The sequence below is a fragment of the Fusarium flagelliforme genome (assembly GCF_020744385.1).
Source record: "Fusarium flagelliforme strain FIESC 12 MPI-CAGE-AA-0113 chromosome Unknown B0J16scaffold_5, whole genome shotgun sequence".
Classification (NCBI taxonomy): domain Eukaryota; kingdom Fungi; phylum Ascomycota; class Sordariomycetes; order Hypocreales; family Nectriaceae; genus Fusarium; species Fusarium flagelliforme.
In genome coordinates, this window is record NW_025763507.1 from 393,458 (window position 1) to 420,839 (window position 27,382).

Below are 27,382 nucleotides of genomic sequence, written 5' to 3' on the forward strand. Positions count from 1 at the left end.
TTTCAAGTCGTGGAGGAACATTCCATTACCCGAACTCGCTCACGAGGATGTTAGTCCGGAGACCTTGCCCGAAAAGTCGTGGAGGCGTATCCACGAAGCGATCTTCCCAGGCAGTGGCGCAAAAGTGCTGAGGGGGAGTCATTTTCGAGCACTGGCAGCTTCCGTCAATCGCTCTGTCGGCAATTTAAGCGTGGAACCAGGGCAGGCACCGCTACAAAACGACGAAGGATACGGATCGATGGTTCGAGAAAAGCAGCCGCCTGAAGTACCAACGGAAGGGCTCGGCAAGGCCAGCGTGAAAGAAAGCGAACAATGTATCAGAGATTCGACCGTGGATCCCGATAGCATGGCTGCTTCCTTCACCGCTTCAAGCATACCAGCCGTTAATCTTGACGGTTGGGATAAAGAGCTTGCTGAGAAGTTTTGTCATGATCTATGTCTGATAGACCCTGAATTCGACTCTATACGAAGGCTGAACAACGCACTTTTGCCACCCCTTCATTCGTTCCCTCTCCGCTTAGGCTTGGGAGACTCTTCCGAAGCAGAAAACGAAATTATGTTATTTGGTTACCGACGCGGGTAGTCTGTTCACTCTTCCGCTGTATCGGGAATTTCAAATGGACTGACCTTCGTCTAGCAAAATAAGTGCCGCGTTCAAAAGGTTTGTTGAAGAATTGAATGATCAAGAGAACTCTCCAAGGCTCTTAGAGAAGAGCTTTCAGGATACGTGCTTCCCGAAGGATTTACATATACTTCCAAGCACCATGACTCAAATGCTTTCACAGGACAGGTCTTTGCCTAATCCTAAACCAATCCCAGAAATCACAATACCAGATACCCCGAAGCAAGACGATGGCTCAGTTTTGCCAGATGATGCCACCTCAAAATGGAAGGCCAATATAAAAAGTGAAGGTGTCTTGAGAGTGGCTCAGGCTGATCTGAATCATGCCAAAGGGCGACCGGCCGTAATCGACCAAGGACGCTATCGAGAGTTTATTCTCAATTCCGTTGCATACAAGTGGCTGGTAGCTCGCCTGAGTCGGAAGTTGGCGCTGGATGTGGTTGATGTGAATCTAGATGTACCCAGTTCCATCCACCAGGAGGTTCTCGACTGCTACGAGAATTCAGGACACGGCGGTATGAAGAGACCATCACAGCAGTACAAGATGACCTTTTCTGCACTTTGGAACCCTATTGAGTTCTTGAATCAACAATTCGGAACTCAGTGTGACATCGGTCGCCTTCTTGGTGAGATTCTCACCTTGACTGGAACTGCAACAGACGCTCAGATACTTCCTTGTTCGGAATATTTGAATCAAACTTGGCCCACTACTGGCCTCGCCTTTCTGGAGCTTCTGAGAAAGGCTCTGGTATCTCAGGATCCAGTATCTGGTATGTTAAGAAATCAAGCAAATATACACGTAGCGACAGTTGTTTACATAAGCCAGGTAAACTAGAGGACAAAACGTCCGTCCGATGCGGATTTACAACGTCAGGGCTTATAGCACAGGTCAAAGGGATTGCGGACTCTATAGCAATCATCGGCGAACAGATTGGCTGGCTTGGTGCTGCTCTTCGCTCATCATGCTCAGACTCAGGCTTCTCAACCTGTCAACCGAGGTTCAAGATCTTCAAGGCACGCACTGACGAAGCGGAATGCTCTTTCCATTTTCCAACATTCCCTATGGACCTTACAAAATATAAGCCTGGGCAATGTTGGCACGCAATCCTTCGTAACCCAGTCATTGTGGAAGGCTATCCAATTCCAAGACGCAAGCGGTACGGAGTAGGGTTGGAAATGCCCTTGAACGTCATGGCAGGACTAAATTTGTCCCCTCGAATCCACAAGTACGAAGGTAATTACTACCTCAAGGGTTACTCGACTGCCTTGGTTCCAACCGAGAAGATAGGTAACATGGTTCTATGGCATCTCTATTACAGCGACGACGGAAGCCGGCTTCCATATCCCAATCCAACTGGTCTACAGTGCACAGATGTTAACATACAAGACCTCACGGCTGCACGACACGTTGTAGGCTGGTGTTCAAACGCTAAGTTCATGACGGGTACGTTCTTCCTGAAGTTCCGTCCTGTTCGAGTTACTAATACTCATCAGGTGCTGCCGATATGAACTATGATATCGGAGCTTCCCAGCTTCAGCGACCAGGGAAAGAGTTTGCCCTAGAAAAGATTTCTTTTTCTTTTGGTCAATTCGTCACTGGAGGCTGTCAATTCGCGATCGGTCGAAAAGACCGCCATGTGCGAGCAACCAAAGGCACCTATATCGACAAGTTAAAGTGGCTCGACAAGAAATATGTTACGCTGTGGGACGTTGATGATGAGCGTGGGTGGTTGGTTAATGGTAATGCGGCGCTGTTGCACCTCCTGAGATCATCACTCCAACATTCAAGTACCGACAAATTCAGCTCTGACTTTCACTTTCGGCCGCAAGACTTTCAAGAATCGAAGAATCCCCACTCTTTGGATTCTGCGCTCGAGGTACTTCGCAACAGCAAAAATCAACAATTGGAGCTGTACGACAAGGACACAGATATTCAACAAGGGTGCGTGGCCACCTCCCGAACAACGGTTAAAGACCGTGTTGAGGAATTGTATGAGGTATTGGAGAAGCTGTTTGATTATACTGTGACTTCAGAAGCCTCCGCTAAAGGCCTCAATGCCAAGTCTCGCTTCCAAGATCATCTCGAAGGTTGGGATTTCACAGATATCTCCACAAACAGAGATCCATTCTTCATCAAGAGGACGACATTGGGGTTTTCTATGCTAGGTTGGCCTGATCTTGTAAGGGCCAATTATGCTATTATCCTATTCGGCAAAGGTTTCGGCGACCTTATAGAGGCAGTTGGGACTCAACCGGGCGGGGCATGCAAAGAATGGATGACGGTGCCCAAGAATAGGAACCTCCTCTGTGTGAGTACCAGCCATCTAAAAGACATCATACATGATGGGGGTGGAAACCTGGACACAAGTCCGATCACTGTAATGCCTGGCCTTTTTTGGAAAGCCCCACCATCCATTAATCCATTCGACGTATCCTGTCAATGCGAGACTAGTGAACTATTATCAGCAAAGCATCACGCTGTTCAAAGTCTCATATCTTCGAAGCTATGGACTGGTCGCTCTCAGGCATGCGTCAAGTTGGATGATCACTCTCGTGGTGCAGTCATATTTGGACCACTCATAGACCGGAAACGGCCATGGGGTTCTTCTGCAAGCATCTCGCGATCTGGGAGCCAGTCGTCGAATCTATCAGCGCTGGGAGGGAGCACTACTTCGACGCAGACCATCAGTCAGGATCTTGCTTCGTCATCTTCATCGATTCCAGCTTCCTCCCCGGTTGAGAGTCAAGGGCAAACTATTTCGGGGACTTCTGTTGTCGATCCAGAAGCCTCTCCACCAGCGTCAGGGTCCACAATAGGGTCTTTGAACCCCGTAGAGGAACTACTAGGTACAAGAGAGTTCAGGAGGTTTAGAAATTGGTTTCCCTCTAAGAAAGCTAGAAGGAATTGAGGATATATCAAGGTATGTATACAATTATAAAATGAAACACAATCAATTTTCCTGAGGATAAGACTCATCATAAAAGATAACTTTCAAATGACAGTTCGTGCGATCAAAAGTTTTGTTTTATTAAGCACGCATTGCCGGGCTTCTTATCAACCAGATGTGTTGCTAGTAGACCCCGAGTATCAATTTTCCCGTCGGAAGAGCGTGGTATTTTGTTTGTGAAAAGATGTAGGTAGGCAAAGATGACATATCTGGTTGCGACCTTTTTACGAGCGATTAATGCGAGATGTCTACAAATTTGCCGTATTAGCAGTTTATCTTAGATGTATACATGTCCTCTCTAAAGTCTCGAGCATTGCAGTTATCCATCTCAACTCCGATTGATCTTACTCACAACGATGTGATTTTACATGTCAAGATACCCTAAAGTGTTTATCGATGTAATCATAGTAAACGCCTCGGATGTATTTGTCGCAGAGATGTCACTCTCGTACCATTTGTGGAGCGGTTCGCAAATCAATACCACGAAAAGAGAATGGTCCGCGATGTGTCAACAGGGATAGTGGCTCGGGAGATGGGATGCTACGTAAATGAACCGCTCGTTAATCGCTGTCACAATTTCTCGCTACGGAGTAAACATCCACTGTGGAACTAGCTTGTAAGCCTTATTATCTAGCGTCCGAGGTGCACGGTCAAGCGCATGATTTCCTTCACTCGATGCCGCTGTATGCCCCAAGATCTACGGTAATTATAAGCATCCCATATGGAAAGCTTAATTTGTAGATCTAGACGCGTGGAAATAAAGTGTTTACAAAGAGCCATCAGACCGTTAAGTCAACATGACATCCCCTCGCTTCGAATACGCGTAATCTATTTATATGAAACAAACCTCGGGAGAAGCATGCTTGGCTCGGAGCTGACTTCCCAAGCTGTTCCATCCCCGTGCCTTATACGCGTACCGAGAAACAATCCGAAGTCCATACGAATATCCCTCCCAGCAAGATTCTACAACAGCGAGAACCTTTCATCCGAACTGATTCTGTAACAAGACCCCACTTCTTTTGTCCAAACAATTAATCTTTGACAGGTGAGCCGCGCGCTTGGTGCTGCAAGGCAAGAAGGGGTACCTGAATTAGCTCCACGAAACTGAAACCAGTCACAATTCCACCACTGGGAGTTTATTTGTTCCTGCATTAGAGTAAACGACAGACCGATACTCGGAAACATGAGATTAGATGTTGTAGATGCTTGCGAAGCAGTGAATATATAACAGTCAAGTTATTTCCTTTCCAAATCTTGCTTCTTCAGCTTAGGTCTCTCATTCTAAACGCATCCATTCTTTCTTCATTTTCATTCATTCTTTTCACTGTGTGAAGCCGGTCTATCACACTCATTTACTACCTACTTCACATCCACTCTTTAAAACAACTACCAACCATCACCATGTCTTTCAAGCTCGCAGCTACTCTCGTCGGCGCCCTCGCCTCCTCCGTCCTCGCCCACGGAACCGTCACCGGCATCAAAGTTGACGGCGTCTACCAGGCCGGCTACAACCTCGAATCCTACTACAAGGTCAAGAACGGCGGAGAGGCTCCTGTCCAAGCCGCTTGGTCCGCTGAGAACCTCGACAACGGCTTCGTCGCGCCCGATGCCTATGGAACATCTGACATTGCTTGCCACATCAAGTCTGCGCCCGGCAAGACCTCTGCCAGCGTCAAGGCTGGTGGCTCTGTTGAGTTCCAGTGGTCTGCATGGCCTGAGTCTCACATCGGTCCTGTTTTGACCTACGTTGCCAAGTGCGAGGGCAAGTGCACTGCTGCTGATCCTGCTGAGCTTAAGTGGGTTAAGATCGATGCTGGTGGTCTTGACGGAACTTGGGCTGCTGCCGATCTTATCAAGAACAACAACACTTGGACCACTACCGTCCCTGAGACTCTTGCCGCAGGAAGCTACGTTTTCCGTCACGAGATCATCGCTCTTCACGGCGCCGGATCCAAGAACGGTGCTCAGAACTACCCTCAGTGCTTCAACATTGACATCACTGGCTCCGGAACCGACAACCCTGAGGGAACTCTGACCACTGAGCTTTACACTGACTCTGAGCCTGGTATTCTTTTCGACCCTTACTCGGGTGCCACCAAGTACGAGATTCCTGGCCCTGCTATGTACGGCTCTGGTTCTGGTTCCACCAAGCCTGTTACTCCTGTTGTTCCCAGCACGCCCGCCAACGGTACTGCGCCTGTCACTACTCCCACCCCTACAGCCGCTGCGGCTAAGCCTACCAAGGTTGGGTGCCGCGCCAAGAAGGCCCGCCGTCACGCTCGTCAGTTCTAAGATCGACAATGATGGTTATTCAAGAATATGGTGATTTTACTGCGAGACAGTAAGATTTTCCTAGATATTAGTTCGGAGAGTTTGGATGTGTTTGAGAAGTAGTACAAGGTATGAATCGTTGAGGTTCATTAGCTCGTTTAATTTTATACCTTGATCTATCTACGTTATTTCAATCGGATGACCGTGATTGACCTTTTATGTGCGACCGTGCCAGGTCTGCCTCCTTCGCCTTTCTGATTGCATCACCTTCTTTATTTCATTGGGTGAATTGATGATTGCGTTCCCCTCCAATTGAAAGCGAAAGTTATAACTCAATCTGGTTGGCCACTGCTCGCCAGAGTAACACGGCAGGCTGCTGACATAAGGCAGATTCACTCCAACCAAAGCCGATGTCTGCCTAAATCAGCCATAACAACTGACGACCATCATTCTTCATTCTTCATCAAAATTGTATCTCAACAAATATCAGCATGATGACTACAAATATCGACATGGCCAGTAATCGACGAGAATCCATCAGCGACGACTGGGAAGAGCTCGACAGCGCAGCATCTGTCATCTCTTTTGATGAGGAGTCAGGGACGACATCGCCTGCGGCCCCGCTTGAGCCAACGACCCCGGTAATCGTCACCCCAGCCGTCCAACTGCCGCTCCGACCAAGGAACGAGACGAGTCCTTCAACTGCAGTCCCTTGTTCATCAACAGCGGTTGCTTCGTCATCAACAAACGTCGCTTCTGTACCGAATGCCTGCCAAAAAGTCCCATTATCAGATCCCCCTCCGTATGAAGCGCATTTCCCACATCAACAAGCCACTTCTACAATCTTCAGGGAAAAGAAAGAGACCCCCTTGCAAGTGAAGGACGAGAACAGCGCACAAGCCAAGGATGACGACCGCAAACTTGCCAAGGGCAAGGAACGTCAAGAATCATCGCCGCATACCGAACCTCGCTCCCTTCTCTCTTACTACATCGAAGAAACTCGAAAAGACGACAATGAGGATGAAGATGAAGAAAAGGAAAACGAAGACGAGAACGTTGCCCCCATCGACGACCCGAGAGAGTACCACAAAGCTTGCAACAATACCATAACCCTCCTCTCCAACGTCTCCCAATACGCCCACACCCTCGGCGGCCATCGCATTTCCACAATGAGTCAAATTCGACAGACATGCGACGGTTTATCAGCACAAGCAACGGAACTGAGGTCGATGCTAGACACGTACGCCAAGCACTGGACCGCGCAACAAGGCATGGTTCAGATTCCATTGAGCCCCGAAGTATCCGACATGTTGGCTCAGTTAACCAGGCTGCTAAATAGAACGATGGCGGAGTTGAAGTGTGTTGAGCCTGAGGAGGGTGTTCTCTTGGAGGTGCCAGATATTCCTCTCCAGGCGAATCAGAAGCTTGGAGATTTTGGGGTGACTCTAGGACAGATGAGCGATTCTTTCGCGGAGTTTCTCCCCATGATGAAGGTGTAAGTCAATTTGTCTTCGTGGCTTGTGTTTGGCTGCTGATCTGTGCAGTGACTTTAATGAGTTTCGGACCAAGCACATGGGCTTTCCGCCCGCCACCGTCGGCTTTTTCCCAAACGAAACCCGACATCCACCACCAAATCCCACCATCTCCCGCATCCGCAACGAACTCTACACCCTCAAAGATCACCTCATCAGAATGTGCCACTTCCTCAGACGGTTAAAGAACAGCCCCGAGTTCCCCGAAACAATAGACGACGAGATCCTCGACTCAACAGTCGCCGTGGTGCAGGCCATTGCCAAGTCTCTGACCAATAATCCCTCCGACTGGATCGACAGCGACACCACATGTTCAGAATCTATGACGTACGCCCAGTTCGCGACGCTGGATGCTGAGATTCTGTCCGATATCGCGTCGCATGTCAAAATGTATCTGGATGAGCTTGATGAAGAGTGTTGGGAGGATAAGGGCTCTTATTCGCTGCAGGTTATGAGGAACCATCAGGCTGGGCTTTTGATCCATGCTGGCATGTTGGATCAGATTAAGGAGGCTGTTGGGTTTACGAAGAGTTTGTTGTTTGTGGACTAGTAGTCTGGACTTGGTGTTGGGTATGACTGAGGAGTCGGATGGCAGGTAACAGTGTGGTTTCACGTGGCGACTATCATTCGCCTGATGAGTCTGGATTTGGGATAAGAAAAGACTGGCGATTCGTTAAGACAGAATACGAAAAGGTTTAGTTAGTAATTTCTTTATGGAGTTTAGGTTTAGGAACATAATGCGATAATGATCTTGCTATGAAAAAACTCAACATTACAATTTCCCACCTGAGACCTTTCTCAAAGTGTCCATAGGCGACGTCTGAGCCAGAACAGTAGCAAGAGATCCAAATCTCAAATGCACAGCCTCCTTGGGCTTAGGATCCCAACAATAAAACCGTCCCGTCGACCTCATATGCTCCAAATCAATAACAACCATGCTTTCAACAGGCTGAACCGTCTCCGTCCAGAAAAACAAGTACAGGTTATCCCGCAGCTTGAGCGTCTTGCACTCCTCAACATCCGCAAGTCCCCTTTCTGCTCCGCCGAGACAGTGCCACACAAACGTTCCCTTGTTGAGATAGACGTGCTCGTATGCATCTTTGTTGCTGTACCGGTAGAGCACGTGCTTGCCGATTAGGTCTTCTGTGGTGGAAAAGGCCTGCACGGGCTTTTCTTCGTAGCTGGTTGCGTTCATGAAGGCTGTGTATGTTCGACGCTCACCACCCTTTTCTGTGAAACCAGATAAACCAGTGATGGCCTGTCCAGTACTAAGATCGGCAATCATAGTGACGACCTCGTTGTAGTCTGGCTTGAGGAAGTCGATGAAGAAAATGTCAGGGCGGACTTCAAAGGCTTCATAGTCTGCTTTGCCGGATTTGCCGCTATCTTGTCCCTCGAGGATTGACCATGTGAGAGAGTCACCGTCAAAAGCGTGTGATATCTTCATGCCATTGTCGAATTTATGTGTGATTGTTTTGCCTTGAAGTTTGGTGCTTGCAGGCATGAGGTGTTCCCGGAACCCGTCGGCCATGGCTTCAAGAGTAGGCCAGTCGGCGACGGGGACGAACTCGGGGTTTTCGGAGACAGCTGATGGTGCCATTGTAAAGTTGTGAAAATAGAAACAGTTCACTTGGTGCTAATTTGATGATGAACGGTTGGACTGTGGTGATGAATCTCCAAATCTAATTAGTGGTGATGAATAGCTATTTTATATCCATCACTTCATTCTGCTCCAACACCTGCTGTACGAAAAGTCCGAAATTCCGCTAGGCTTGAAAGCGGCTCTGTCAGTAGTGGATCTCCCCTTCATACTAAAGAAACAGGCCTTACCCGTTGTAGACTAAAAGTGCGAGGTGCCCACCCATCTGACAGCTACCCCATCTTTCCGATGCCGTACCGAGTATGAGTTCCATGTTATCACTACGATACAAGATACGAGAGGCAAGATATGAGTCGTTAAGATAATGTGACTCCTCATTATCCCAGTCTTGTTAAAATCCGAAAGTCCGTTAGCTGGAACGTTCATCTATTTCCGACTTGCTTTCCGAAGCCTAGCACGCAGTTTCGGACGTTGGGAGTACCTTAAATTCATCCAAGAATGGTCTCCAACTTGTTATCAACCATGACATCTATCCAATGAAATTGCCCAATCGGACTTTCGCAGCCCGGCACCATCGAGTCCATCCGCAACCAGACCTCCTTGAGAATAGCAGCCGCTTGGTTTATGGTTTGTAATTTCAGGCGATGGTATAGCCTGTGCAGCCTATTGATCACGAACCTCCTCCACTCCATGGTGATCTCCCCGGCTGGTGCAAGAGAACTTCCGGCTGACAAAAGTATGAGGGTCTGAATAGCAATTGTCCGGGAATCTTCAGGAATGGTCTCCATGATTTTTAGGATTTCGATGGCTAGGTCTTGAGTGTGCTGGTTGTGGTCAATTTGTATACTTGCTTCAGAGAATATCTGGCGAAGCTCAGGGAAACACCTGTAAAGTTCTAGTTTGGCAACAAGTCGATGACACAGCGCGATCTTGTACAAGTGATCCGAAGGCGTAAATAAATCACCCGTTTGTTGTATCTCGTCGACGGTCGGAATATGGGTTGTTTCAAGTTTCTGAATAAGAGAAACAGCCTTCTCGAGCAGTGTGGAATCTGGATTGATACGATGCCGCCGCACAAGAGCTATACATTTGGCAAGATGTATGAGAACTCCCGTGCCGATTCCTGTCCATGGGCAAGGATATGAGAAAAACACGTGTGGTTGAGTGCTGAAAATGTCGAGGTATGAGAGTGCGTCAATGTGCTGATCAATTAAGCACGCAGCCATGACTTCCCAGTATACCATGGATGAAACGATGAGACGATGCATGTAAGAGGCGGGAAGTTGCAACTGAGTCATGTCGTTCTCTAACATCCAGATTCTGAAAAGTTGACGAGCGCCGTGGAAGTGACAGAGACCTAGAGAAGAAGGGTCATGCCAACTCTGAGCTCTAGTCAGTCGTAGAAATCAGTGTTTGTTTCTTATACGTACCGTTGTCATGCCGAGGAGGATTATGCCTAACAAGAGATCATGCCTGGTCTTCATTTCAAAGTCTAATTCAGCAATCCCTCTGGATATATGCGAGATTGCCTCGGTTTGAAAGGTAAGAGCTGCAGAGTCATCGTTCCCAAGCTGAGAAAGATGTGATGCAGACATAGTCATGACGCAATTAAAAATAACAGGAGAATTGCGTATCATTTCTGTAATAATAGATCGATACGGATTCTGGGATGAATCGAAAGACGAAGCTACCTGACATATGTCCGAGTAATAATGCGACAAAAGAATGGACGATTCATCTTTCGGGGTGTAGAGTGAGAGCTGCGACGAGGTAGAAGCAGGGCTGTAGTTTATTTCGTATTTGGTTGACCATTTGACAGGTTTATTGTAACCCGGGCATGTGAGGCCTGATTTGACGCAGCGCGTACAAGAGGGATCTGCTTCATCGCATTTGAGCCTCTTGGGGATATGAGTAAGTCTGGATTATACAGGACTGGACTAGAGACCCACCCTTTTCTTGCAAGTAGCACATCCGCCTAAGAGTGTTAGTGACTCGAGCAATAAGCCTGGTATTACTACTCACTCCTCGACTTGACGCATCTGGAATGCCATCCTGGTTGTGCCGAGGCTTGTTCCATCACGTTTCAAGGAAAGCTGAGCAAATGGAATTATTGACAGCAACGGTCATATCAATGGACATCGCCCGTTAGGTCGTTTAGTAGTGGCCTTGTCTTACCATTATCAGCCCCATTGTCAGTGCAATTGGTAAGTTTGTTTTGTGCCGGAATGCGGAAGCAGATTCCGAGATGGCTTACGTGTGGATGCTTCGATAAGCCATGGGCAGTCAATTGGTTGGTCAGCCAAGAAAGCGGATCTCCGATGGTGAAGCTTATCGCCCAGAAGAGTCATGGTTCGATTCGGGACTTGCGTACAGGGTAAAACATAGACATATGGATGTTACTATAAAGAGGCCTATAATAGATCGCAGTTTCCATTCAAATATAGCCTAGTTGAGTCTCCCTTCCAAAACCTCATTACTAGTCAAAGGCCCAACATATCTCTTCCTCGCCTTGAATGGCCAATAGACACACCCAAACAAAAGAGCACCCCCGAGAACGACAGAGGCATAATTCATGTTTGCCGCAGTGACGGGTCTAAACGGAGGAAACAGAAGAAAGATGGAAGTAAAAATCAGGTAGATAACCGCCACAACGTTGACGAACAGCCCAATCTTGCCTAAACGCCACGGTCCCCATGTCAATGTCTCGGGGCGACAAAGACGACGCCATATGAGAAGAATGATAGGAACGAGGTATGAAATCTGCAAGCTGACGACTGCGAGGGACAAAATCGCGTTGAAGGCTGTTGTAGAGCCGATGTTGATCAGGCCCAGTAGGATAAGAAGGAACGTGACGACCATGATGGATATAGTAGGAATCTCGCGCCGTTTGTCCACTTTGGCAATGTGTTGCGAGAAAGGAAGTCCTGGTATATCTGTTAGTAAAGTATCTCTGTCATTGATGAATCTGCTTACCTCCGTCTCTGGCAAAAGCCCACATGATACGAGCCGCAGAAGTGATAAGCGGGACTGTCGACAAGGCGGCCATAGCAGTGATGGCACCAGCCAAGCAAGTAGCCGCCGTAACACTGCCCGTCATGTTGTAAAAGATCTGGATGATAGGAAATCCAGTAGGCGTGTTCAATGCGGAACTAACATCGCCCATGAAAAACAAGACGACAAGAAGAAACGCAAAGCCAAGTGGCCAATTGATCAAGATAGAACCGACCATAGCTCTCGGAACCCCAGTCTCTGCTTTATCCATCTCCTCGCTTAGATGCGTGGCTCCATCGTACCCGATAAGAACGTAGCACGAGCTGAGAAGACCAATACTCCACGCAACAGCATCATTATCCCAGCCAGAATTATTCTCGAATCTTGTAAAGACGAATTCCGGGGTGTGCTTGGTGGGTGATACGACGGCCATTGTGACTATGATGATGATGAAGAAGCCGACGTGGATCACCAGTGTGAGCTTTTCGATGAGGGGGAGCGCGTTGCTGCAGAGGATGCAGATGGCGGCCGCGCCGATCAGGATTGCCCAGAAGAGCATTGTTCCGTGCCATCGCTCGAAGACGTAGTCGGGGTTGTTGAGCACGATTAGGCCTTGGATTTGGGTTCCGGCTAGGAAGGGGGCGCTGCCTGCTAAGGAGATCCAGCCTACTGTTCTGGGGGTATTGGCATTAGCCATGTCTTTCGAGGTTGACTTGTCAACTTACGAGATGTATCCAGCAAACCAACTTGTCAAGGGTCGTGTAGCGCGCGGGCTCAATTTAGCGACAAAGTGGTATTGTCCGCCAGCTGTGGGAAAGCTTAACATAATTGTTAGCAAGACAATGACTCTGGGGACATGAAGCTTACCTAGATGCCAGCTCTGCGAGGGACATGGCGCCGCAAATGGATCCAACAAAGGCGGCGATAGATCCGTAAACAAGAGCCACAGGCCCACCGCTCACCAAGCCGGCAGCCAGAGTACTATCACCCGTCGTCAGCATATTCGTCAATGGCGACGAGTGAATGAACATACCTGGATAGGGCTTCCCATGTGCACATGAGATTAACACACGTAGCCACCATCGCCATGAGCGAAAACCTGCGCTGCAAGCCATTAGGCGCGTCTAGCACTTGCATATCTCGAACATACCTTTACTTCCTGCGCATAACCAAGACTCTCGAGAGTCTGGTTATTGGGATTGCCATTCCCCAACTGCTTCTCATTGTCTGTCGGTGCGGGAGATGTGACTTCCATGGTTGATGTCTGTCTGAACCAGGAGTAATTCCTCGCCCATCGCTGACCTATTTATCTCAGCGTGTTTGTCTTATCACGCTTAGACCAAGTAAACACGACGATGAACCCAGACTGGTAGCTTTCCATTTCGGGATAAAAAGTGCGAGTGGCGATCGTGCTAAGTTAGTCTGGGCTGGGGGAGAGATATGGCTGACAAGGGTTTACCCCGCGTTTTATAACCAACCGGCTGTGTCATGCCGGTATCTACAACAATTCCATTGATTCCGAAGTCATAAGATCGTTGGCTCCAAGTTAATTTAGATAAATTTAAATCATAGTGAATTATACGACTGGCGATTCGGCGATTTCGTGGGATATGGAACAGTCGTCGGAATGCATCAAGAACGGGGCCGATAGACGTTGGATAACGAACCCCAGATTTGATACGGGAATATCCACATGGTCCCAATAAGTAGTTAGACCTGGGTCAGATAACGGCTTTTCTTCTTGATAGACGTTAATTGAGTACTAAAGTAATGATAAGGAAGAGATCCATTCTAGCCCACAGACGATACGGGTACGATACCACGTCAGCATCCTTGAGCCACATTGCCCAACTCCACCACAATTATGTCCCTACGTCACCTTCAAATGCTGCAGTTTAATTGTTTATAATCTTGATTGAGCTATGGTGCTATCTGTCCACTCTTAATGATAACTCAAGATGGCCTCTGAAAATGCACCTTCAACTCCTCCCAACTATGCTTATTATAATCCGGCTGAGCCTTCTGACAAGTCTCAAGTCCCCAATCCGTAATTCCCAACATGTAACTACTCTCAAACATAAAAGCCATGCTCCCCTCACCAACCTTCATAGGTTTAAGCTCTGCATTACTCGCCTTCTCAAAAGTATCAGCATCTGGTCCATGCGCCGTCATGACATTGTGCAGACTGGCTCCAGCGGGCTGGAAGCCGCCTCCTGTCTTGGCATCGTACTGGCCGCAGATCAAACCCATGAATTCGGACATGGTGTTGCGATGGTACCATGGGGGCCGGAAGGTGTCTTCTTGGACGAGCCAGCGGGGTGGGAAGATGACGAAGTCGGCTACGGCGGTGCCGGGGTGGTCGGATGGGCCTGTTAGGACTGTGAAGATTGATGGATCGGGGTGGTCGAAGGAGATACTGCCGATGACGGAGAAGCGGCCTAGGTCATATTTATACGGGTAGACTACGGGCCCTAGTTAGCATCTTCTCATCTCGCTACCGCCGATTACTCACATCTGCCACACGTTAGTTAACAAGGTCATGACTGAAACCAATGCTTTACTCACTTTCCATGCCACGCAACGACATCAAACGGCGTATGTCCCTGTTCCGCCACAAAAAGGTCATTGTTAAACTTATTCAAGATAGTCCACTTGGACTTAGTATCCTCATCAAAATCCGCAACAGGAATCTGAAAGTCCCTAGGATTGGCCAGACAATTCGATCCAATGGGTCCCAACTCAGGTAACTGAAAATGACCCTGATACAGCTCGAGGATATAACCTCGAACAGGGCCAGACGGAAGTGTAACGCGGTATCGGATACCACGAGGGATAATGGCAATTTCATTAGGACGAACAAGCAAACGTCCCAGTTCCGTCTGGATATCCAAAACGCCGTGTTGCGCAACGATGAGCATCTCACCATCAGAGGAATGCATGGCTGTTTTCTCATCCATGTCTCGTCCAGCAGAGAAGATATAGATTCCAATACCCGTCTTGAGAGTAGGATCTCCTGCTCCGGAAACGAGGTTCAAGCCACGCACCCAGTCGACACTGTCGTCAATGTCGAAAGGATCCCATCGCAACTGCTGAGGGACATAGTTCAGCTTTGCTTTAAGGGAAGGCGCGGCATTCTCGAAGCGCTTATATGTCGAGTGTGATGCAGAAGGAAGAACACGGTATAGCCATGTTTGACGATTTTCATGACGCGGGGCTGTGAAGGCTGTGCCGGAGAGTTTCTCGGCATAGAGGCCGTACGGTACTTTTTGAGGAGAATTGGCGCCGATTGGTAGAGCACCTTGAATGGATTCGGATCTAGTCAAGGTTAATAATGAAGAAGCAGAGGAGTGGAGGAATACTGACTCGTGGAACGAATCAAAGCCGTTCAAATAGGAATACTTGTCGGGTGTGGAAAAGTTGGTAACGGGCATTTTGAATGGGTGTATGTTGAGATTGATAAAGCATGTCAGGTAGATTAGATAGATAGATAGATATACACAAATTCGCGGATGTTTTGTTACCATCCGGTGCAAGACCGAATTTCCGATTGATCACCAACATCTCGGAATCAAGTTGAGATTTCCGAGCGCTGATCGACATATTGCTGTGCACTCGGAATAGTCTCCACCGCGAAGATATCTTGAATAAGAAAAAGACTTGATTTTCCAGAGGATTTGAGACGATTTCCAAGTAGTTGCATCTTTATCCAATCCTCTCCCAAAAATGGCATCCTGGCTACCAATCCCCTCAAAGAGCCATTTCTCGCTCGCCAACATTCCCTTTGGCATAATTTCGTCGTCAACCCACTCAACACGTCGTCCAGCCATAGCAATAGGCGACCACGTCCTCGACTTATCTGCCTTTGCCCAAAACAATGGCTTCTCCAAATTATCAGACTTCCCCGCAGATAAGCTCAACGTGTTTTCTCAAACCACGTTGAACGACTTTGCTGCGCTCGGAAGACCTGTTCATCGCGCTACAAGAAGCTATCTGCAGCAAATCTTTCACAAAGAGACGCCGTATCCTCAACTTCTTAAGAATAACGAGTCATTGCGAAAGAAGGTTTTAATTCCTATCGCTGATGTCCAGACGCATCTGCCGCTTAGTATTGGCGATTATACGGATTTCTTCGCTGGGCGGAACCATGCGCAGACTGTAGGTACTTTGTTCCGCGGTGCTGCAAATGCCCTTCAACCAAACTACAACCATCTTCCTGTCGCATATCACGGCCGCGCAAGTTCCGTCGTGGTGTCCGGTACGCCGCTGCACAGACCCTGGGGTCAAGTTCTTCCCAACCCTCAAGCCAAAGACCCTGTGTTCCAACCCTGCGCCCGACTGGACATAGAGTTAGAGCTTGGGATGTTTGTGTGCAAGGGTAACGAGCTTGGATCGCCAATTGCGGTTAATGACGCGCAAGAGCATATTTTCGGATATGTTCTTATGAATGATTGGAGTGCGAGGGATATTCAGCAGTGGGAGTATGTTCCATTGGGACCATTTAATGCGAAGAATTTCGGTACGAGTATTAGCCCTTGGGTTGTGCTTGCGGATGCTCTTGAAGGATTTCATGGGGAGGGGTTGGTTAATGAGGTTCCTGCGAAGGAGTATCTGGATGAGAAGAGGAAAGACTCAGTTCTTCATCTCAATCTCGATGTTTCTATCAGGAGTAAGTTACCACTATTCTACTACTATCAAGTGATTAATGCTAATTCTTCAAAGCGGCCAAGGGTAACACCACCAAGATCACACAAACAAATTCCAAGAATCTCGTTTGGTCTTGGGCACAAATGCTGGCCCATCACTCCATTTCTGGCTGCAACATGCGCACAGGAGACTTACTCGGTTCCGGAACTATCTCTGGTCTTCAACCCGGTACGCAGGGAAGTCTTCTTGAGCAGACCCAGGGCGGTAAGGTTCTTGTGCAGCTAGAAGGTGGAGAGGAGAGGAAGTTTGTGCAGGATGGTGATACTATTACCATCACGGGTTGGGCTGGGGAGAGTCAGGATGGGATTGTTGGGTTTGGGGAGTGTTCCGGTACTATCTTGCCTGCTATTGCGAGGAACTAAGTTAGAAGGCTAGATTTAGATGAATGACCAATTTTTAAGACGTTGACAGTTAAGCCTTTTCTCAACGAACCTTCACTTTAAAATCACCATGACTGAATGCCTAAACACCCAAGAAATCATCAATAACACGACTTGTGTTAGGAGCCGGATATCTTCATTAAGCTCCTATTCTTCATTGAATGGGATAATGTCGCCTCAATCAGACTGCAATATGATGGATCCCTCAGTGTGACCTGGACAAGACGATCCCAAACTAATGGACGTTTACTTCTTCAGTACGCTCCGAAGCATGTCTAAAACGACTACAGTTCCATAATTCGGTCATCCAGTAGCTCTCTGCAATCCCGATCGGGAAATCGGAAAGGGCCGCGCCATAGTGGAGATCTTGAAAACTTCGGAAACACATACCACATATTCCGAGTTATGTTTATATATAATACCAGTTAATTAACATCTATAACATATCAAACTTATAGTCCAAACAACTTATTCCACAATGTCACCAGTCACCCGCGTCACGCTCTTCAAAGTCCCTTCAGAGAAGGACCAGCAACACCTGGTAGACCTCTACAAGCAAATGCCCCAAAAGGCTGTCAAGGTACTTCAACCCATACCACATCGCTCACAACCATCTAACAAGACCAGGATGGAAAACCATACATTGCCTCCGTGGAAGCCGGAAAAGCAAACCCCGACCAACGAGCGCAGGGCTTCACGGTAGTCGCTATTTCACGCTTCAACTCCCAAGAGGACTTTAATTACTACGACACACAATGCGAGGCGCATTTGGAGTTAAGGACTTTTGCGAAGGGTGTTAATCAGGGATTTGCTATGATTTTCTTTGAGAACGAAGTTGTATAGAGTATTATATAAGACCTTGGAATCGCATTGATATATCCTTGCCCTGCTCGGTAGCCGCCGTGAAATCTTCCTCATCGGAAAACGTTCCTGCGACTGGTTGAAGGAATTGTTGTCCTTGACCGAATGCGTTAAAGAGATCTAGGAGATCGTTTGTCATCCGGAACATATCTGGGACAGAACTTGATATGTCCCCAGGCGTCATCATTATGTTGTCCAAGGTGAAGACCTCATTCTCAGCCATCGGCAGTGATCCCTGCTCTTCCATCTCCGCCGCACCCTGTGTATCATCATTCTCCTCGTTCCCCTTCCCTTCAGGCTCATCTTCTACCTGATTCTCTTCTTGGTCTCCAACAAAAGCTTTCATCCTCGGAATCATACCCCGAATACTATTCCACAACCGCTTACTAACAGTACTATGTCTTGACAATCCCCTCACAAGCTCGACAGCATTAGAAAACGTCCGTCTACACGGCGACGAAAACATATCGGGCGCATGACAAACCGCCAGAAATATAACTGCCAACGCGCTTAGCAGGAAGTAGTTAAACACGTTCTGTTGTCGTGAATAAATATCCGTCGTATCATGCAAATGCACCAAAACTTGGATGGTGTCTTGTGCAATGTCGACTACTAGCCACGCACTTTGCGGATTGGCGAGAATGCTGGCTGTGCTCATGAGATGATGCCTGTAGATGAGGATTCGAATGTAGTTTCCGCGGAGGTACAACAGGGCTCGAAGACGATGTGGTTGTCTAGGCTGAGTGCGTGGTGCGAGACCTAATCGTGGATGACGAAGTCTTAAATGAGAAGGAATAGAATCCAACCAATCCTGCGTCTTCATGTCGAGCGCAGCAGCCGTATCATCAGGAATACTTTGCGAAGCAGATCCAAAAGGCGGAATCGCTTCCCAGATCTGGGAACAGAGGTGTCCATAACCAACCATGCATTGCAAATAAAGATACTCCTCATCCTATAACACATTAGCCACCGCACCTTTACTAGCAACACAACGCATTACTCACCGGCTTTGGCAGGTCCGGATCAACATCCTTATCAACCAAGGCAAACGACAAACTCGTTCCGAAACTCCACCGTCTGTCTAAAACGTAGACGCACCAGAATACTCGCGTGGCAAGTCTTCGGGAATCAGGGTCTTTGAAATTATCGAACAAACTGCGTTTTCGATGGAGACCCATTTCTAGTGCTTCGCGGGCTGCAATGCCGATTGTGCGCCAAGCGAGAAGTTCTTCGCCGGCGTGAAAATAGTATATGCTCTACAATCATTAGTTCGGAAAGACACTTGAGGGGGATGAGAGACTCGCCAGCATCGTGAGTAGTTGAATCTCCTTGAGGTCGGCCTGTGGACTGCCTATACACGACACACTCGTCTCCACCGAATCAACAATAGCAGTGCTCAACTCAATCTTACCCGGCTCATCAAGTAAAACCCCCGTAGCCATAGCCACCCTTGCAAGCGCAATATCCTTACTACAAAGGCTCTCATCCAACCCTGTCTTCCCCTGAATGATATGTAAAATCTCCTTGCTCTGTGCAATATACTCTCCAATATCTACAAACGGATATACACTGTCCACTTCCTCCTGATAGAGAACCAAATACTTGGTAACATCACTCGCATTGCAGGAATCCCAAAAGTCCAAGTCACTTGTTTGAGGTTCTATAGGCGATTGTGCACCGCTTGGTGGCATCGAATCGAATTTTGGTATGCCCATGCGATTCAGCGATCGTTCGCTCACGAGGATGCCGAAGGCTGAGCGGGTTGGGCCGACGAAATGCGGTTGAACGGGGACGCCGCCACGAGTACTTGCCGGAGAGTTCGCATTGTGGTTGACGACGATGTGAGAGGTTGAAGATGCTGGTGATGGTTGGTGTGGTTGTGGTTGACGGGTTTGTTCCTTGAGTTCTTTCACCATGCCCACCAAATCCGAAACTTGCTGCCGAAGTTGTGATAACTCATTGTTGAGACTTTGAGGATGTTGTCTATATGCTATTGTAAGCAAGGCAAGTTTTGTGATGTGGAGTACATACTCTTCTGGTTTATCCTTATCCTTGACGTGAATAGTAGTCGTAGCAAAAGTACACGCCAAACCACCAGCCATGCATCGCTCACAGCTATTATTCTCGGTGGGTACACACTTGAGTTTCTTCTTCTTACAATCATCACTATTCTCATCAGCGACGCGTCATAGCAGTGTCCAATCCACTTACCACGCTGCAGAGGTATACTTTCCTCTTTTGGAGCGCACACCGGGAGTTGTTTCGTCCACGTCGGCGCTATTCCGTTTCTTCGGCTTTGATACCGACTGCGTTTCTGTGTCTTGGTCCATGGTAGGTGTAAGTAATTGAGTTCCGAACGGACGTGGGCATGAGGGGTTTTGATTGAAGACGCGTCGGAACGGTTCCGAATTTCCGAGATGGCGGTTCTGGACCATCGGTCCCCGCAAACACTACTGCAAACGCTAACGTGTGGGGTAACAGCCTGGGCTTGCTAAGTGTGAAAGTAGAGTTGGTGCTTGTATAAATGAACCAGCCAGTCAGCAATCCAACAATCTAATCATCACCACACTCACCTTCTACGAAGCTCTTTTTGAGAGGCAGATTCTTGAAGACGTGCACAATGACAATCGCAAACCTCCTCCTATCCCTCAGCGAAAAGGTCCAAGAAAATAAAGGCCAATCCCTCCTAATCACCCTCTTCATCGCACCGTTGATTTACGTCTTCATCAACGAACTCATCCGCAGCAATGCACGAATCAGCAACCTCCGCGGTCCCTCCGGCTTACCTTTAATTGGTAACATTCGCGATATCAAAGTCAATGCTTCGGAGAAATATCGCGAGTGGGCGAAGAAATATGGCCCAGTTTATCAGATCCAGCTTGGTAACATTCCTATTGTTGTCGTCAACAGTGCTGCTGCTGCGAGACATATCTTTGGGTCGAATGCGCAGGCTTTGAGCTCGCGTCCCGAGTTTTATACTTTCCACAAGGTGTGCACCCGTTTTTATATCTCTAAAGGATGATATATGCTGACTTATTTAGATCCTCTCGGACACAGCTGGAACCACAATTGGTACCTCGCCCTACAGCGACTCCCTCAAACGCCGTCGCAAGGGCGCTGCTTCAGCCCTCAACCGTCCATCTGTAGCAACCTACGTCGACCACCTCGACGTCGAAACTCGGGACTTCATCAAAGAGCTCGTCGAGTATGGCAACCGCGGCAAAACCCCCGTGGACCCCATGCCCATGATCCAACGCCTCTCTCTATCTCTCGCCCTGACTCTCAACTGGGGCATCCGTCTTAAGAGCCAAAAGGACGACATGTTTGCAGAAATCACCCACGTGGAAGAAGAAATCAGCCGCTTCAGATCTACAACTGGCAACCTTCAAGATTATATCCCTCTTCTTCGATTGAACCCTTTCAACTTCCACTCTGCCAAGGCACGCGAAATGAGAGAAAGACGTGATAAGTACCTCACTGCTCTGAACGATGGTTTAGATGAGAGAATTGCCAACGGGACTTACAAGCCTTGCATTCAAGCCAATGTCATCATGGATAAGGAAGCCAAGCTGAGCAAGGATGAACTCACATCTATCAGTCTCACCATGCTTTCAGGCGGCCTGGATACGGTTACTACACTTGTCGCTTGGTTCGTCGCTTACTTGAGTCAACACCCCGAGATTCAGGAAAAGGCTGTTGCCGAGATTGGAAAGACGTTTAGTCAGAAGGAGCCTATGTGCGATGTCAACGATGATCAGAAGTGCGAGTATGTCGTTGCCTTGGTTAAGGAGTCACTGCGATACTATACTGTTCTTCGTCTCGCTCTACCACGAGCTTCGATTCGCGATATTGTCTATGAAGGCGTCACCATTCCCAAAGGAACAGTAGTTTTCCTAAACGCATGGGCATGCAACATGGGTAAGTCCTCCTCGCCCCAATCCGATGGCTACTAACATCACTAGATGACCAAGTCTGGACCGACCCCGAAGTCTTCCGTCCTGAGCGCTGGTTCGAGCAACCCGAGGCGCCACTCTTCACCTACGGCGTAGGCTACCGCATGTGCGCAGGCTCGTTATTGGCGAATCGGGAGCTGTATCTTCTATACATGAGACTGCTTAACAGTGTCAAGATTGAGCAGTTTGATGATGTGGATTGTCATCCTATTAGTGGGAATCTGGATCCTACTAGTCTTGTTGCTATGCCCAGGAGATACAAGGCTACTTTTACGCCAAGGAACCCTGACGCTTTGAAGAAGGCTTTGGCTGTTTCTGTTGAGTAGGGAGGTTTGGATGCAAAGAGCATTGATATTTGTAATCCGAAAGATGGAATAGTATCGCGTGGCTGTATGTCTTCATAGCTCGAATTAGTTCTATCACAATGGACGTTCAATTGTAAACCTTTACAGGAAGGTGTTACCTTCGGTGATGCAGGAAATTCCGAGCATGCAGAATTTGGCCCCAAAGCTGACACATCTCTCCGAGTCGTACATCCATTGGTGGCAATACAGAAATGGCAAGGCTGTTTCTCGTCTTAACTCCGCTCCAGACTCGATAGCCAATGCAGTCATCCCACGCCACATTTTCGCAGCGAACCAAATCAATCTATTTAGGACCCTGACGAATTGTTTAGAGAACGGGTTGGTGAGATTCTAAATCCTGTGACGCATGTCAGCTTATTTTGCCAAAAGAGGGAAACAATCCAAATGAGGGAAACAATCCAGAATAATTCCATGTAGCCTTTCTCTTTCCGCTCTTGCGTCTGCGATGTATTAATACAAGACGATTCCTCACATCTTGACTATCTTCACTTTTTCTGAAGAGCAGGTTCTTTACAGTATACAGACAAAACAACACAATCTTGACAATAACCATCACACATCACTTACTCTTCATCTTTCAATCTTACACCATGACCCCCGAAGAAACACAAGGCGTCCTGCAAAGCCTCGTCGCCCCCCTCCGCAACAAAATCCCAAGCCCCATCCTCCATCGTCCCAGCGAAGCAGGTCTATCTTATCAAGACATCTTCTTCCCCTCCGAAGACGGCACACCCCTTGAAGCATGGTACATTCCCTGCCCCGGCTCTACCAAGCTCATAATTGTCAACCATCCTCTCCGCTGCACCCGCTCTGGCTATCCCACACATATTGAGCCGTGGAAGGCCTTTCTAGGTGGTGACGCCACTGGCAATAACTTTGAGTTGAATTTTATTCCGGACTTGAAGATCTTGCATGATGCGGGGTATAATGTCCTTACGTATGATATGAGGAATTCGGGGATGAGTGGGACTGCCAATGGTGGTATCACCGGGACGGGACGATTGGAGGCGAGGGATGTTGTTGGTGCGATGCAGTATGTGAAGAGTCGAGAGGATCTCAAAGATATGACGATCGGGCTTTTCAGTCGCTGTCTAGGTGGCATCGCGACATGGTTCGCCATGGACCGCCGCCCAGAGATCTTCTCCGACGTGCGCTGTGTTCTCGTCCCAGAACCGCTCTCCTACCGCCCCTTTGTCGAGAAAGCACTGAGTATGTTCGGTCTGGACGACAAATTCGACGAAGTCAACAAGATGATCCAAATGGAAACGAGTTTCGACATTGATGAATTGTCGCCTATTCCTGTCATGAAGAATGTCAAGGTTCCGACATTTATCTATTCGGTTAGGGAGGATGTTTTGACCAAGGAGAGCGATGTGCAGACTATGTATGATGAGCTTGTTGTGGAGGATAAGAAGTTGCTTTGGGTGGGAGGTACAATTAGAGCGAAAGGGTATACGTACTTTCAGGAGAACCCGGATGTGTTTGTGGAGTGGTTTGCGAAGCATATGGAGTAGATATTTTGGGTTGTGTTGAGTTGAGATGTCTCTCAATTGCCAGTCGTTTCAGAATGTAACACTAGAACAATACTCTTAGTCAGTCATTAATTTGATATTATTTACCAATCTAAATATCAAATCCTGGTAGTATGTCTTACTGACTGTTACTGGTTGCGTGTGATCTGACCCAATCCGACACCACCGAATGGGACAGTCTCAATTAAAGTCGCGCAGTTAGCCGCGCCGGGCAATTTCGCGACAGCATCACACCACATTTTATAGATCTACGATCTTACTTCTAAACTTAAAACAAATGACGAGCAACTTTAAAAGTGACCTCAGACCAACATCACCCGGTTTCGAGGCTGTGTCTTGTACCAGGGAATGTCAGCAGTTGAATCACGCCACGTTCAGCAGAGCGACCGTTCGAGGTGGCCCACTGTAAACTCCCCGTGAGCTAATATGGCATGACCTGTTAGCGGGAGGATCCGATTGAAGAGAATATAAATGAAATGATCACCACCATTCAATTATATTCAGTATAAACATTCACATCAAACAACTACATCACTACAAACAACTTCAATTGTTTCCAACAATTACAACACAAACAAACCTTCACAATGACAACAAATTCATGCGGTTCAGCACTTCCCCGCTTTGACTTCCCAAAGCCAGCAGCGCCCAGAATCACAGCCAGGGCCGCTAAATCATTACCCACAGCAGCGCTCGTCGCAACAGCAGCAGGTACGCATTCACCTTACTCTATCTTCAATAACACCAGACTAACACATAAATAGCTACATATTATATGACATATTATATGATGCGACAACAATATACATACGCTAAAGCTCAGCATGAGCGTGCGGTGGAGAGTTTGAATGAGATCAAGGAGCGTGGGAATAGAACGGACGAGTGGGTCAAGAGTGAGACGCTGTGGTGGACGGCTTTTTGAGCAGAAAACGGGACTACGATTGGACTGAATGCCGACTGAAGAATAAACTTCGGTCGGACTTTGTATGGGAGTTTTATTTGGGATCTGCTTTAGAGATTAATTCACGAATTTATGACTTTTTTCAACAGTCTGTTGTCTTTAGCGAGGAACGAGATTATGGGCGACTAGTACACCGAAATTGAGTCCATCTTCAACGCAAATAACGTGGAAGGTATCGCAACACTTCTTGGATCGGAAAGAAAACGAACATGTTAATTGGAAAAAATTAAACCCATTGAAATTTATCTTGGGACCAAGTCGCCATGTCACTATTGCACTCAATAATTGCAGAGAACTGCCAACGTCTCGTGAGCGTCACTTTACCCTGCACTCATTCCTGTTGACCCAAAGTGTGGCTCAGCAGCGTCTGTGGCTGACACGCTCACCAGCCTCACCCAAACGCGTCGCGTAGTTCATCCCCTTTGACCAAGCGAGTACCAGCATTTCGCATCCAGATATTTCACACCACAACCAGAATACAATACCAGTCATGCCTCCCCGGAAAAGAAGTGCCCCAGAATCTTCTGAAGATGTTACGCCAAAGCGAAGATCTTTGAGAAATGCCTCCAAAAGCCAGCCAGAGCCTGAACCTGCCCCTATCACCAAAAAGAGTCCACCAAAAAAGACGGCAGTGAAGAAAGAAGACAAGCCCAAGCCTTCACCAAAACAAGCAAAACCTGCACAAAAGGAGACAAAATTAGAACCAAGGAAAACCAAACCGGAGCCAAAAGAAGACGCCAAACCGAAGAAGACGGCAAAGAAAGAGAAGTCTGATACCCAGTCTTCCTCACGCTCTCTATCCCCATCCCCAGATGTCCCAACAACGAACCCCAACGCCGAAAGACATGACGGTAAATGGTACTGGCTCATGAAAGCCGAACCAGAGACACGCATCGAGAACGGTGTAGATGTCAAGTTTTCCATCGACGATCTCAAGGCTAAGACAGAGCCTGAAGGATGGGACGGTATTCGAGCTTATGCTGGTGAGTTACTTGACTTAGAATGGTTTGCGGAAGTGAAGACTGACTTTCGTAGCGAGGAATAATATGAGGCAGATGAATGCTGGTGACTTGGCTTTCTTCTACGCCAGTAATTGCAAAGAACCAGGTATCGTCGGTATAATGGAAATCGTCAAAGAATACTCCGAAGACCGTACGTCCCTCACCCTCACCTTCACTCCCACCCACTAACACCCCCAGGCACCGCCCGCGACAAAAGCGCACCATATTACGACCCCAAATCAAGCAAAGAGAAACCAACTTGGGACTTGGTCCACGTCGAGTTCCGCAAGAAATTCGCCGTTCCAATTGGTCTTAAGGAATTGAAAGAGCTAGGCAAGGCGGGTGGTCCGTTGGAAACGATGCAGTTGCTTAAGCAGTCGAGACTTAGTGTGAGTAAAGTCAGTGGTGAGGAGTTTGCGTATTTGTGTGAGCTGGCGGATAAGAAGGCTGAGGAGGCTGGGTTGGAGCACGATGAGGGGAAGTAAGAGGTTTGGTGGAGGGATTGTTGAAGGAATTGTAATGGAGGGAGCTTGCATGTTTTGTATCGGTTGTTGAATCTTGGGTATAGTGCTAGGTGGAATTGTCTAAGGCTCAGGCTACCAAGATAAAATACCCTAAATGCTTATCTACACTGGCATCAGATGACCTAAACTATTTCGTCTGTTATGCTTGCGACGGCTGATTTTTCTAACACCCTGCGGCCTGGTTCAAAAGGCAGGCGCGTCACAAAACCTCCATGCAAAGTAAACGGAAGGTGGTTATTAAGGCACATATCATCACTTCGACACCAGCCTTCTTTTCTTTCTTTCTTTCTTCCTCCAAAAACATCATCAACACGCCAAACATAGCCGTCAGCATCTACAACCATCAATATGCCTGATCGTCAACCTGCTCACATTGTTCACGAACGCCCGTCTACCAGGGATGAGGACCTGAGGGAACTGCTCCTGAAGCTTGGAAAATCGGGCGACAAAGACCAATTCTGGTCCATCATCAACCTGTTTGACGAGCTCAACTCCAATGGCGTGGGAGCCGCTCTTTTGACTGCGGCCATCGAACAGAAGTGGGATCCCGCCATTGTCGAATGGCTCGTCAATTTCCGGCCAAAGTTCTTTGATTGGACAATTCGTAAGTCAGCATTGCATTCCCTCACCGATCTCACTCGTTAACTCGTCTGTATAAGGCAACGACCCGTTCAACAGGCCAGGACCTCTCAACATGGCGGCTGCCAGCGACGAAACTCACGAAATCTTCAAAACCATCCTCGAAAGCGCCAAACTACCACTCACGTTCCGCGATCCCCGCGATTGTGGCAGGACACCGATGCACGCCGCTTGTCGTGCGAGGGCATACTGGGTCTTTGATCGTATGCTCGATGAGGATGAGATATAGGACATCATCGACTTGAAGGACGATTTGGGACGTACGCCTCTCTCGTATGCGTCCCAGTACGGCGAAGTCCAAATGGTTCATCAGCTGCTCAACAGTAGGGCAGTCAACTATAAGACTACAGATAATGAGGGTCGCAGTCCGTGGGAGTATGCCGATGAGACTCCATGTTCTATGATCCAGTCAATATTTGAGTGGTGTCTGATCTGCGAACAACAGGGAATTAAACCTGACATTCCACCCCTCGAATATTTCCAGACTGACTGAAGATA

General features: G+C 47.9%; 13 protein-coding genes across 13 annotated transcripts; 9 read left to right on the forward strand and 4 right to left on the reverse strand.

The window, feature by feature from the left end:
* Positions 1-586: 586 nt before the first annotated feature.
* On the forward strand, positions 587-3,531 carry B0J16DRAFT_400600 (uncharacterized protein; the record flags this gene model as incomplete). Its single annotated transcript, XM_046132532.1, has 3 exons — positions 587-1,392; positions 1,449-2,066; positions 2,117-3,531. The coding sequence occupies exons 1-3, from the start codon at positions 765-767 to the stop codon at positions 3,529-3,531; spliced, it is 2,661 nt and encodes an 886-aa protein (XP_045980825.1). The 5' UTR covers positions 587-764.
* A 1,307-nt stretch (positions 3,532-4,838) lies between these two features.
* On the forward strand, positions 4,839-6,018 carry B0J16DRAFT_343624 (family 61 glycosyl hydrolase). Its single transcript, XM_046128078.1, has one exon. The coding sequence runs from the start codon at positions 4,972-4,974 to the stop codon at positions 5,860-5,862; it is 891 nt and encodes a 296-aa protein (XP_045980826.1). The 5' UTR covers positions 4,839-4,971; the 3' UTR covers positions 5,863-6,018.
* A 287-nt stretch (positions 6,019-6,305) lies between these two features.
* Positions 6,306-8,144, forward strand: B0J16DRAFT_148031 (uncharacterized protein). The gene is made up of 2 exons (XM_046122001.1): positions 6,306-7,336; positions 7,386-8,144. The coding sequence occupies exons 1-2, from the start codon at positions 6,333-6,335 to the stop codon at positions 7,921-7,923; spliced, it is 1,542 nt and encodes a 513-aa protein (XP_045980827.1). The 5' UTR covers positions 6,306-6,332; the 3' UTR covers positions 7,924-8,144.
* A 1-nt stretch (position 8,145) lies between these two features.
* Positions 8,146-9,110, reverse strand: B0J16DRAFT_373036 (molybdenum cofactor biosynthesis protein F; the record flags this gene model as incomplete). Its single annotated transcript, XM_046130507.1, has 1 exon — positions 8,146-9,110. The coding sequence occupies exon 1, from the start codon at positions 8,971-8,973 to the stop codon at positions 8,146-8,148; it is 828 nt and encodes a 275-aa protein (XP_045980828.1). The 5' UTR covers positions 8,974-9,110.
* Positions 9,111-9,461: 351 nt separating this feature from the next.
* Positions 9,462-13,219, reverse strand: B0J16DRAFT_321178 (amino acid permease-domain-containing protein; the record flags this gene model as incomplete). The annotated part of the gene is made up of 10 exons (XM_046125620.1): positions 9,462-10,355; positions 10,404-10,869; positions 10,996-11,066; positions 11,345-11,384; positions 11,504-11,897; positions 11,947-12,638; positions 12,690-12,782; positions 12,832-12,945; positions 12,998-13,068; positions 13,115-13,219. 10 exons carry the CDS (start codon positions 13,217-13,219, stop codon positions 9,462-9,464), a joined length of 2,940 nt encoding a protein of 979 aa, XP_045980829.1.
* A 638-nt stretch (positions 13,220-13,857) lies between these two features.
* Positions 13,858-15,422, reverse strand: B0J16DRAFT_343632 (Homogentisate 1,2-dioxygenase). Its single transcript, XM_046128079.1, is given in 4 exon segments — positions 13,858-14,426; positions 14,517-14,518; positions 14,530-15,279; positions 15,328-15,422. 4 exon segments carry the CDS (start codon positions 15,393-15,395, stop codon positions 13,918-13,920), a joined length of 1,329 nt encoding a protein of 442 aa, XP_045980830.1. The 5' UTR covers positions 15,396-15,422; the 3' UTR covers positions 13,858-13,917.
* Positions 15,423-15,575: 153 nt separating this feature from the next.
* B0J16DRAFT_415608 (uncharacterized protein) lies at positions 15,576-17,078 on the forward strand. The gene is made up of 2 exons (XM_046133534.1): positions 15,576-16,630; positions 16,684-17,078. Exons 1-2 carry the CDS (start codon positions 15,688-15,690, stop codon positions 17,028-17,030), a joined length of 1,290 nt encoding a protein of 429 aa, XP_045980831.1. The 5' UTR covers positions 15,576-15,687; the 3' UTR covers positions 17,031-17,078.
* Positions 17,079-17,511: 433 nt separating this feature from the next.
* B0J16DRAFT_415609 (uncharacterized protein) lies at positions 17,512-17,891 on the forward strand (the record flags this gene model as incomplete). Its single annotated transcript, XM_046133535.1, has 2 exons — positions 17,512-17,628; positions 17,676-17,891. Exons 1-2 carry the CDS (start codon positions 17,527-17,529, stop codon positions 17,889-17,891), a joined length of 318 nt encoding a protein of 105 aa, XP_045980832.1. The 5' UTR covers positions 17,512-17,526.
* Positions 17,857-20,239, reverse strand: B0J16DRAFT_343635 (fungal-specific transcription factor domain-containing protein; the record flags this gene model as incomplete). The annotated part of the gene is made up of 5 exons (XM_046128080.1): positions 17,857-18,861; positions 18,914-19,165; positions 19,214-19,892; positions 19,941-20,075; positions 20,121-20,239. The coding sequence occupies 5 exons, from the start codon at positions 20,237-20,239 to the stop codon at positions 17,896-17,898; spliced, it is 2,151 nt and encodes a 716-aa protein (XP_045980833.1). The 3' UTR covers positions 17,857-17,895.
* Positions 20,240-20,529: 290 nt separating this feature from the next.
* Positions 20,530-22,188, forward strand: B0J16DRAFT_385476 (cytochrome P450; the record flags this gene model as incomplete). The annotated part of the gene is made up of 3 exons (XM_046131499.1): positions 20,530-20,898; positions 20,951-21,827; positions 21,872-22,188. The coding sequence occupies 3 exons, from the start codon at positions 20,530-20,532 to the stop codon at positions 22,186-22,188; spliced, it is 1,563 nt and encodes a 520-aa protein (XP_045980834.1).
* Positions 22,189-22,689: 501 nt separating this feature from the next.
* B0J16DRAFT_148104 (Alpha/Beta hydrolase protein) lies at positions 22,690-23,954 on the forward strand. Its single transcript, XM_046122002.1, has 2 exons — positions 22,690-23,810; positions 23,882-23,954. Exon 1 carries the CDS (start codon positions 22,818-22,820, stop codon positions 23,739-23,741), a length of 924 nt encoding a protein of 307 aa, XP_045980835.1. The 5' UTR covers positions 22,690-22,817; the 3' UTR covers positions 23,742-23,810; positions 23,882-23,954.
* A 303-nt stretch (positions 23,955-24,257) lies between these two features.
* On the forward strand, positions 24,258-24,986 carry B0J16DRAFT_343653 (uncharacterized protein). Its single transcript, XM_046128081.1, has 2 exons — positions 24,258-24,470; positions 24,524-24,986. The coding sequence occupies exons 1-2, from the start codon at positions 24,347-24,349 to the stop codon at positions 24,679-24,681; spliced, it is 282 nt and encodes a 93-aa protein (XP_045980836.1). The 5' UTR covers positions 24,258-24,346; the 3' UTR covers positions 24,682-24,986.
* Positions 24,987-25,018: 32 nt separating this feature from the next.
* On the forward strand, positions 25,019-26,453 carry B0J16DRAFT_343656 (thymocyte nuclear protein 1). Its single transcript, XM_046128082.1, has 3 exons — positions 25,019-25,703; positions 25,756-25,872; positions 25,920-26,453. The coding sequence occupies exons 1-3, from the start codon at positions 25,211-25,213 to the stop codon at positions 26,204-26,206; spliced, it is 897 nt and encodes a 298-aa protein (XP_045980837.1). The 5' UTR covers positions 25,019-25,210; the 3' UTR covers positions 26,207-26,453.
* The last annotated feature ends 929 nt before the right edge of the window (positions 26,454-27,382 follow it).